The sequence below is a fragment of the Myotis brandtii genome, unplaced genomic scaffold (genome assembly GCF_000412655.1).
Source record: "Myotis brandtii unplaced genomic scaffold, ASM41265v1 scaffold3339, whole genome shotgun sequence".
NCBI lineage: Eukaryota > Metazoa > Chordata > Mammalia > Chiroptera > Vespertilionidae > Myotis > Myotis brandtii.
In genome coordinates, this window is record NW_005362881.1 from 1 (window position 1) to 11,622 (window position 11,622).

Here is an 11,622-nt window from a genome sequence, read left to right on the forward strand (position 1 = left end):
TGAAATCAATAAAAATATATTTAAAAAAATAAATATCAGCCACCAAATTATCAGGCTAAGGAAAAAAATCATATGATCGAATTATAAATAACATTTCAATAAGTTCCATAAGCATTCATAATCTTAAAAAAACTTTCAGAAAACCAAGAATGGAGGAAAACTTTCTCAACTTAATAAAAAAAAAAATGATCTACAAAAAACTTCCAGCTAACTTAATGGTAAAAGAATGAATACTTGCCGAAACCGGTTTGGCTCAGTGGATGGAGCGTCGGCCTGCGGACTGAAGGGTCCCAGGTTCGATTCCGGTCAAGGGCGTGTACCTGGGTTGCGGGCACATCCCCAGTGGGAGATGTGCAGGAGGCAGCTGATCGATGTTTCTAACTCTCTATCTCTCTCCCTTCCTCTCTGTAAAAAATCAATAAAATATTAAAAAAAAAAAGAATGAATACTTTACTTCTAAGATAAAAAGCACAAGGACATTCACTCTCACCACTCTTATGTAACATATTTGGAAAATAATACCTCGCATTATAAGACAAGGAAATGAAGTAAAAAGCATACAGGTTGGAAAAGAAGGAAAAAAATCTGTCTCCATTTGCAGCTGACGTGTTAGTCTGCATAGAAAAGACCAAGGCAGCTACAAAAAACCTTTTGGAACTAAAACATGAGTTAAGCAAGGTCCAGGCTACAAGATCAACACATAAAGATGATTTGTATTGCTCTATACTAGTAAGGATATGTGGATATTAAAATTAAAGTTAAAAATACTTAGGTATAAATAGGAAAACCACTTTAGGTCTTATACTCCAAAAACTAAAAAATTACAAAACACCGATGAAGGAAATTTTATTTATTTTTTTTGAAAGAAATTAAATGAGGCGACATAGACGCACATGTTCATTCCTTGAAAGACTCAACATAGTAAAGAAGTCATTTCTTCCTAAACTAATATGCAGGTTTAACTTCATTGCTATCATAATCCTAGCAAGATCTTTTGTATAAATATACAAGAACATCTTACAATTTTTCTTGAAAGACAAGGCTACAACAATTTTTAAAAAGAAGAATCCTCTCGGTCCCATATTGAACTCGAGTTGGAAGAGGCGAGTCCGGTCTCAAAATGGAGGGCCATGATCCTAAGGAACCAGAGCAGTTGAGAAAACTGTTTATTGGTGGTTTGAGCTTTGTAACTACAGATGACAGTTTAAGAGAACATTTTGAGAAATGGGGCACACTCACAGATTGTGTGGTGATGAGAGACCCCCAAACAAAACGTTCCCGGGGCTTTGGTTTTGTGACTTACTCTTGTGTTGAAGAGGTGGATGCAGCAATGTGTGCTCGACCACACAAGGTTGATGGGCGTGTAGTAGAACCAAAGAGAGCTGTTTCTAGAGAGGATTCTGTAAAGCCTGGTGCCCATCTAACAGTGAAGAAAATTTTTGTTGGTGGTATTAAAGAAGATACAGAAGAATATAATTTGAGAGACTACTTTGAAAAGTATGGCAAGATTGAAACCATAGAAGTTATGGAGGACAGGCAGAGTGGGAAAAAAAGAGGATTTGCTTTTGTAACTTTTGATGATCATGATACAGTTGATAAAATTGTTGAGAATGTGCTGGAGTTTAGCATCAAATATAAACAAAATATGAGCTGTCTAGATACATGCTCTTGGGACCATTTTTTACTCTTTTTCATTCCTTACCCATGTCTGAGGTGTGCTAGTGGGCCTCAGTTTGTGGTGGAGAGAATTTGATAGTTCTCAAATCACTTTTCAAGGAGTTGCAAGTTAGTGTTGTAGAGTATGCTGTCATGATGGTTAAGATGATATATGTATATTAGAAGAGGAAATAATTGTGTAAATCAGCCACAAGTAAAAAACCTTTGTAATTTCAGGTAACTATGGTGGAGGTGGAAACTATAATGATTTTGGAAATTACAGTGGACAACAGCAATCAAATTATGGACCCATGAAAGGGGGCAGTTTTGGTGGAAGAAGCTCGGGCAGCCCCTATGGTGGTAAATAATTTTCATTAAAACTTTTTAGAACTTTTTAATTTACAAACTCGTGTATCATATTTCTTTTAAAACTCTCTACCTGCATATTTCCAGGTGGTTATGGATCTGGTGGTGGAAGTGGTGGATATGGTAGCAGAAGGTTCTAAAAACTCAGCAGAAAAGGGCTACAGTTCTTAGCAGGAGAGAGAGCGAGGAGTTGTCAGGAAAGCTGCAGGTTACTTTGAGACAGTCGTCCCAAATGCATTAGAGGAACTGTAAAAATCTGCCACAGGAGGAACGATGATCCATAGTCAGAAAAGTTACTGCAGCTTAAACAGGAAACCCTTCTTGTTCAGGACTGTCATAGCCACAGTTTGCAAAAAGTGCAGCTATTGATTAATGCAATGTAGTGTCAATTAGATGTACATTCCTGAGGTCTTTTATCTGTTGTAGCTTTGTCTTTTTCTTTTTCTTTTCATTACATCAGGTATATTGCCCTGTAAATTGTGGTAGTGGTACCAGGAATAAAAAAATTAAGGAATTTTTAACTTTTCAATATTTGTGTAGTTCAGTTTTTCTACATTTTAGTACAGAAACTTTAACAAAATGCAGTTTTGAAGGTGTTTCCTTGTGAGTTAACAAGTAAAGAAGATCATTGTTAATCACTATTTTGTATGAATTTTGCTAAAGTTAACTGTAAAGAAACACCTACTGACTTGCAATTTAAGGGGAATCTATTCTCCCCATTTCCAAACCATGAAATGAATGGGCTCTGACATGTGGAGAGAATAGATATTTGTATGTTTGCAATGTGTGTTTTAGATAAATAGAATTGGGTATTTAAATTAGCATATTTGTGACTTTGATGACATTAAAATTTACCTTCAAATGAAAACTCAAAATTCAAAATAAATAAATAAATAAATAAAAAATAAAAAGAAGAATAAAGCAGGAAAAATTGCTACACTATCTCAAGATATTATGCAGCTACAGTAATCAATAGTATATGATATTGACAGCAGAATAGGCACATAATCAATGGAACAGAATAGAGAACCAAGTACAGCCAAGTAATTTTTGACAGATGTGCCAAAGTAATTCAATGGAGGAAGAATAGCGCTTTCAACAAGTGGTTACTGCAAAAAGTAGATATCCACTGTTAAAGAAAAATCCATCTCAAACAAAGTTTTATACCTTATCCAGTAACTAATACAAAACGGAGTGGGGCAATCACTCAAGTGGGAAGGAGGATACTCTACTGGATGTCATGAGCTATTGGTCTGAAACAAATGGGATGTTTACGTAGCATTCTGCTATCATTGAATATCTATGGTGCTACCATCAGAAAGGCCCCATCTAGGGTTAAGGAGGACTTTCTTTGGGAATTATTGCTTTCCATCAGACCCCTCACTTCCTCAGAATTCCAACTCATTACATAAGGCCTCAGTTCCCTCTTCCAGTTTCTAGAACAGAGCATTATTTTGTCATGCACACTCAATGGTGCAAGTTAATGGTCTGGTGTTCTGCGTGGCATAGCATTCTGCCCATCTCCGATTCGTCACCCATGATAGACCAGTAAAGGTGACCACTTAGATTCCCAGCTGTCTAAAATGTTTTGGGTTCCTCAGCATACAGAGCTTCCTCTCTTTCAGAAGCCATGAATCTCCTGATGCTGACCTTCATTCTATGTGGGTTACTAACTCCAGTGACCAAAGGTAATGGAACCCTAGAATGCAAGGATGAAGGAACGAGGATGAGTTATTGACATTGAGCTCCTACGTGTTACCAAGGGGGAAAAGGGCCCACTGGAAAAGTCTTGGGCCAATAAAGAGTAGCGCAAAATGCTCTTACTATGGCAGCTCCATATCCCTACTCTCTAAGAATTTGTTAGAGGCACCTATCAAGCTGGGTGTCTTCTGAAACATTTCTCCAAAGACACAAATTTTCTCAATCTTCTCAGCAGCCTTATATGTCTCTCTATGTAACCAACCAGTGTTAACTCAGCCTCACTTCACTTCTATTTGAATGATTTCATTGTTGTACCTGTTTCATTGTTGTGTCCTACTAGCTAAACTCTTACTACCATCTTGAATTCTCTTTTCTCATGAAAGTATCTTCACAGGAGTCTTTTATTTTTATGTTCTGAGATATGGCGAACAAGTTCATCACACTGTTTGTAGATTCTGCAGAGCTGTCATAAATTTGAGTTATAAGGGGGATAAATTAAGACAGAGATAAAGACTAATATGCAAGACCAATGGCGAGCTTCTATGATACTAGATAAAAATGAATGAGTTTGTTCCTCTTTTGAATAATGCTACTACTGAAATTATTATACTTGCAAGTGTTAAAAAGTGTCAAGCAATTGATAGGTTTATATAAGTTTAAGGAAAAGTACCATACTTCCATAGAACAACAGTTCTTCAGTCTTCCCTTCAGAATTTCTGAATCAATCATTCTAACCAGTTATATATAGTAGCAGGTGCAAGTGTATATATACATTTTCAAGGAGACAGCATGTGATGGCTTTGTAAAGAAACTTTTTACCAAGCGAAGAAATAAATATATGCATACTATATACACACGTATGTAAATATATGTATGATATGTATCTCTTAGATTTAAAAAATCCAGTTCATATGAGCCATGTGGATTCTTCTGCAATGTGCTAGCAATATGTCTTAGAGACTTCTTATCAATATATAGACTGACTTTATTATTATTAACACATCCATACATAGAACTTAAGGTGTATGTGTGGATGAGTTTCCTTACTTCATTTAATTCATCCACTACTGCTGGAAAACCAGTTTTTAATTATCAGAAATGATTCAGTAAGAAAACTTTGTAAATAAAAGTCTTTTATTCATGACTATACACACAAATACACACACACATGCACACAAGATTGTCAACCCACCAAGTGGGCTACATTACTTTTTACTTTTATCACAAGTGTGTATCAGCTTCTCACATACTCATTATTACATTTTTCATCAGGTTATTTCAACTATTTCATTTTGATGTATGAAAATATCTTTTTTTTTGTTTAAATTTATCACACTTTAACTATAAATGAGTTTGAACATCTATCCCTTTGGGATTTTGAACTCTTTCTTATTTATTTTAAGAGTTCTTTATATACTAAAAAAATGGGTTCTTTTAAAGTTTGGAGATATTTTGCTTAGAAAGGTTTTCACTTCCATGAAATGGACATAAAAATTCTCATGATCTTATATCTTAATTCATATGGCAACATATTGATTTAGTAAGTGAGGTAAAGATTAATATCTATACTCAATTCTGATTATGAATTATTTGCTGAAATTTTGTAAAGTTTTGAAATATGAAAGAAGTAAAGATAAGATTTTGCTCTATTGCTTTCCCTCAGATTCCTTGGATACCAGGTGAAGAAAAGTGTGTAGTCTACCTTGTAATTTTCTATTACACCATTAGTATTTTCTCATATAGTAAATATTTTTCAAAAACTGAATTTTCAGTGATTGCATAACATTTTATGGAATGGATACTCTGAAATTATTTATCCAGTTTCTTAATTGGGCATTTATGTCCTTATTGTTTTTGCTAATAAGTGTACTTATATTTCACATGTAAGTATATTCCATGTAACTATTCTTAGATATACCATTCAACATAAAATTCCTCAAAATGAACCTGATTCCTATCTGCTTAGTGTTTGTTGTCAATTTCTGAATATTACAAATTTTTAAAATAAAGGAAAACATCTAAATGTATAATTTTTTCCCCATTTCTTTGACTATGGAGAAGTCAAACTTAAAATATATATTTATTGTGTATTTTAATTTTTCTATAAATTATGTGGTCTGCCTCTTTTTCCCTTTTATTTTGGGGGTAGTTTTTATTCCTGTTAATTTACAGATTTTCCATTATAGGTTCCATTTTAAAACTTAACTATTTGATGTGTTTGACTTAATTATTGTGTGTTTTCAAATGAGATAGCATCTCATGGTTTCATAAAGAAACTTTTTACCAAACCAAGTTGTCCATCAACAGGCTGCTGTCAATAGCTATAAGTCAGTGCTATCTGATTCTATATTTGGCATGTTTTAGAGAGAATTCACACATGGGATAATGTTTTGGCTAGGTGGCTTATGTGTCTGAAATAATACAGTTGTTATTCATATATTTTAGTTTTACGGTTTTGAGATATTGGTGACAGAAGCCACAAGTCCTAACAACATAATGATTCTAGATTGAGGAGTTTTGCAAAAAATGACTCCTGTCATTATTTTATTGATTTATTTTTAATTTTTATTATTTTAAAAAATTTCTTTATTGATTAAGTTATTACATATGTGTCCTTATCCCCACATTACCTCCCTATCCCCCCACTCATGCCTTCACCCCCCTGTTGTCTGTGTCCATTGGTTAGGCCTATACTGTCATTATTTTTAAAAAATACATTAAGTTATAGATTGCTCCCGGTTGTGGTTATTGTATTGCTTAAGCTATATTCTTGAAATTATCTTCGATATTTTTAGCTGTGGCATTCAGATCTATCAAAAAGTCTGTGACATCTACCTGCAAATTATATCCAGAACCAACGAACCTCACCACCTCCACTGCCAGCACTCTAATTCACGTTACTGTCATGTCTCACCTGTTACTGCGATAGCTTCCTCACAGGTCTCTGTCCTATCCTTGGCTCATGCAGTCTACTGTCAAGATAGCATAGAGCATGATCTGCTCACCCTGGAAGTCAGATTATGTCTATTTTCTGCTCAAAACTCTGCAATGGCTCCCCCTTCTTCACTCAGAGCAGTAACCAGGGTTCTTATAGTGGCCCACCTGGCCCTCCATGATCTGGTCCTTAGGACGTCTCTCACCTCATCTCTTCCTATGCTAGTCCTTGCTCACTTTGCTAGAGCCACACTGGCCTCAATGCTGTTCCTCAAACATGCCAGGCTTGCTGGACCCTCAGAGTTCTGTTTGTTTCTTCTGGTTAGAATGTACTTGTCCCCGGTATCAGTGTGGCTAATTCCCTTACCTCTTTCAAGTCACCGTTTAATTGTCACCTTCTTTCAGTCCTATGCTAACTGCTGTTTAAGAAATTGCAATCTGGCCCCATATTGCAAACAGATTCCACTTAAATCTATTCGCTCCTATTTCTGCAAACCACTGATCACCTTCTCGCATACAAGATAACTTACTTGTGTGTGTTTTTTTATTGCCTGTATTCCCCTAAGTTACATGTGATTTTGTCTGTTTAGTTCACAAATGTACCTCAAGTGTCTAGAATTGAGTCCGCACCATAGTTAGGGGCTCAAAACTGTGCTGAATGAGGGATTATGCCCTAAATTTTAACGTTGGAGGGAATGGTTAAAAAGGAGTAGTGAGTAATGCAAGTAAGAAACGATTTTGATAAAAACTTGACAGACCAAGATGATTTAAAGAGTTTAGGAGAGATGAACTGAGAAACTTCTGATTTCAAGTATGGGAACCCTGGAGGAAAAGAAACGATAATCTCTGCAGAAGTGAGGAATGGAGAAGCAATGATAGATTTTTGTTTTCGATGAAGCAAGTGAAATGTCTACATTTTTAAATTTTTATTTTTCAATTACAGTTTACATTCAATATTTTGTATTAGTCTCATGTGTACAGTATAGTGGTTAAACAATTATATAATTTTCAAAGAGTTCCTCCCCATATTTCCAGCACCCACTTGGTAACATCAGACTCATAGATACAGAGAACAGACTGCTGGCTGCCAGATGGGAGGGGGGTTGGAGAGTTGGGTAAGAAAGGTGAAGCGATTAAGAACTATACATTGATAGTTACAAAATAGTCATGGGGATGGAAAGCACAGCATAGGGAATATAATATAGACAGTCATATTGTAATCTACATTTTAAACTTAGAGAAAATTCTATCATGAACCAAGTAAATTTGGGCCAATAAAATAATAAGGGAATGAATCATTGGAGAAGTGAAATAAAGCCAACATATTTCAGAGGGGGCAATAGGATCCAAATTATTTTGAGCTTTATAAATGCCAACCCAAGAAAGGTGCTTTTCATACATGATCAAATTAAATCCAAAAGAGGTTGTTTTGAGAATTGCTTGCTCTTCCTCATATATACCAGCCTTCCTCCATCATAGAATCTTTGCTCTAGCTGCTTCCTTTGCCTAGAATATACCGACCTTGGTACTTTTCAGGGAATTTGTCATGCAATTTGCTTGATAAATGATCATACAATAGACCGACGAGTTTCCTTTAGATTAATATATACACCCCAGAACTGAATTATCACGCTGCTGAAAAATCTTCCTATATTTCTCTTGTAAGCTCATCTTCCCCTAGACAGCTTTTTAAAAAAGGATTTTTAAAAATATATATTTTTATTGATTTCAGAGAGGAAGGGAGAGAGATATAGAAACATCAGTGATGAGAGAAAATCATTGATCGGCTGCCTCCTGCATGTCCCCTACTGGGGATCGAGCCCACAACCGGGGCATGTGCCCTTGACCAGAATCGAACCCAGGACCCTTTAGTCCACAGGCTGATCCTCTGTCCACTGAGCCAAACTGGCTAGGGCTTTTAAAAATATTTTTAATTTATTTTTAGAGAGAGGAAGGGAGAGGGAGAGAAACACCCATCAGCTGCCTCCTGCATGCTTCCTACCAGGGATCAAGAGCCCACAACCAGGACATGTGCCCTGATTGGAATCGAACGGACAACCTTTTGGTGCCTGGGACGATGCCCAACTAACTGAGCCACACTGGCCAGGGCGGTAGACAACTATTTTGTACTGACCTCTCTTTCATTTTACTCTCCTGCTCCACTCCTCTGCGTCACTCTCTGTCCCAGCTTATGACCGTACCCCACACTTCATGACTTAAAAAATTCAAATAGAACCTTTTGTTTTTATCACTGCCAACATTCATACCAGTAGGCCTTTGCATCCATCTTGTCTTTCCCCCTCACAGGCTGAGGAAGTGTGCCTTCTCCATCTCAGTCACTCTGCTGTATGTTATTTTAATCTTTGTCAACTTGTCAAGGTTATGCCCTTCTGTTGTCTCATTTCCCTCTTGCATTAATCTCTCCCTCTCTACTTGTTTCTTCTTGTTTGCAAACATGCTGTTATTTCCCATTCTTTTTAAAAAATATTTTTTATTGATTTTAGAGAGGCAGCAAAAGGGGGAGAAAAATAGAAGCATCAATGATGAGAGAACAGCATTGATTGGCTGCCTCCTGCACGCCCCCTACTGGGGAATTGAGCCTGCAACCTAGGCATGTGCCCTCACCTGGAATAGGTCCATGCTCAGCTACTGAGCTATGCAGGCCAGGCTGTTTCCCATTCTTAAAAACAAAGGCAAAAAAATCCACCCTTAATCCCATATTGTCCACCAAGAACTTATCTGTTTCTCTGCTCTTCCTTTTAGCTAAACTTAAGTTTTGTCACCAGATGCTACTTCCACTTCTTTTATTGACATTTCAACCAGCTTCACTTTCATTTCTTTTCTTCCTACCCACTCTGAAACTACTCTTGTCAAAGTTCCCTGAGACACTCATCAAGTGAAATGCAATGGACATTTCTACCCTTATCTTACCCTCTCAGCAGTAATTGCCTACAAATGTCAACTCATTTCTTTAAGAAACATTTCCCTCTCTTGCATAATCTAGTCACCTCTGATACAATCTTCGTGGTATCCTTTTGGTATTTTCCATTTATACGAGTACCAGCTGGAGCTGCACTGGCAGAATCCCCGGAGCATGGTTGATTGCTTGGGAAAGATCCCTGTTCAGGGCAATCCAGAAATGACAGGGAGTTATCAGCTCCCTCTGGGCTCATCTATCAACTATTGGCTGGCAGGTCAGCAGATAAATATTCCTGCTCATTTGACCCTCAAGAAGGATTACTCTGATGCTTGTTTCGTACACTGGCTGCCATAGTTCCCCATGGGGTTGTGCTTTTTAGTTAACCACAGTGATAGCTAGCTGTGTAACTCACTTCTTTTGGCTTTATTATTCCCTAACTTCCCCATTTCAAATTGATTTTGGGGGGTGGTGAATGCCTCTTAACATAATTATTGTACTCACTCTCCCCCCAGCCAGTTCTGCTTTGGGGGGAACTGATCTAATCTCTAGTGTTTCATTCTCCTGATTTGCTTTGATTTATCTGGTTGCTTCCTTTTGAGTCTTTTCCTCTTTTCTGAGCTCTCAATATTGATATTCACCAGAATTTAATTAGGTCCCCTTTTACCTCAGATTATTTCAACTTAATATACTTTATCTGTTACTGTAGTTTCTAATACTATCCATAAGCAATGATTCCAAAATTTACATCTGGAGTCCAAACTTTTCTACTGAGATCTTACAGGTATATACCACTGCCTTGTCGACATTCTAGATATATTATGCTGTTTGCCCCAAAGCAAATACTTGAGCCCACCTTTTTCTCTTCCCTCCAAATCTTGTTCTTTCCTCAGTGTACTATTCTGTTAGTGGCAAATATCACTAATCTCCCCATCTCAGTTCAGAAATGTAGTGATGCACTCTGATTTCTCCATCTTCCTCTGACCTTGTATCCAAACAACCAAAGTCTTAAATTTGTCTTCTTTCCACTACTCTCATAGCCCCATAATGTCTTACCTGGCTAAAGCCTCTATCATATGTGTCCCGAATTCTATTCTTCCCTTTCTCTAATATAATTTTCACATGAAATCCCAACTAATTGTCTAAATCATAAAGTAAATTAGCTCACATTATGTTTTGAAATAAACAAAAATGCTTAATAGTGGCCTAAAGTGACTGAGGAGAAGGCATTACTACTTCAAGCTCATTTCATCTTGGGATTCTTTGCTCTTTATACATTACTAGAGGCCTAGTGCACGAATTCGTGCATGGGTGGGGTCCCTCAAGTGGCTGTGGGATCAGGCCGAAATCGGCTCTCTGACATTTTCTGAGGGATCCTGGATTGTGAGAGGGTGCAGGCCAGGCCGAGGGACCCCACCAGTACACGACTGGGGGCAATGAGGGACTGTGGGAGGGTTCCAGGGCGTGTCCGGCCCATCTCCCCTAGTCCTGATCAGGGCCGATTGGGGCCGGCCAGGGAGGGACACGGGAGGTTGACCAGCTGGGGAGGGACTGTAGGAGGGCTCCAGGGTGGGTCTGGCCCCTCTCGCCCAGCCCCGATTGGCCAGACCCCAGCAGCAAGCTAACCTACCAGTCAGAGCATCTGCCCCCTGGTGGTCAGTGCACGTCATAGCAACTGGTTGACCAGTCAACTATCTGCCCCCTAGTGGTCAGTGCATGTCATAGCGAGCAGTTGGGCGGCCTTAGCATATCATCAGCACATTACACTTTGATTGGTTGAATAGTCAACCGGTCACCGGACAACTGGACACTTAGCATATTAGGCGGTCAGTGCACATAGCAACTGGTTGACCAGTCAACTATCTGCCCCCTAGTGGTCAGTGCATGTCATAGCGAGCAGTTGGGCGGCCTTAGCAGCACATCAGCACATTACACTTTGATTGGTTGAATAGTCAACCGGTCACCGGACAACTGGACACTTAGCATATTAGGCGTTTATTATATAGGACTAGAGGCCCGGTGCACAAAAATTTGTGCACTGGGGGGGG

The 11,622-nt window shown here is 38.0% G+C and overlaps 1 protein-coding gene, 1 long non-coding RNA gene and 1 pseudogene across 2 annotated transcripts in view; all 3 read left to right on the top strand.

The window, feature by feature from the left end:
* Positions 1-1,073: 1,073 nt before the first annotated feature.
* LOC102255498 lies at positions 1,074-1,753 on the top strand (annotated as a pseudogene).
* Positions 1,754-1,865: 112 nt separating this feature from the next.
* LOC106726936 lies at positions 1,866-2,905 on the top strand. The gene is made up of 2 exons (XR_001363086.1): positions 1,866-2,016; positions 2,110-2,905. It is a non-coding gene; the product is annotated as an uncharacterized LOC106726936 (long non-coding RNA).
* Positions 2,906-3,652: 747 nt separating this feature from the next.
* Positions 3,653-11,622, top strand: part of LOC102255803 (beta-defensin 125) — a 10,192-nt gene continuing 2,222 nt past the window's right edge. Inside the window, exon 1 of the mRNA XM_014543755.1 lies at positions 3,653-3,710. Within this exon, the coding sequence (XP_014399241.1) occupies positions 3,653-3,710 (58 nt within the window). The remainder of the gene's footprint in view (positions 3,711-11,622) is intronic.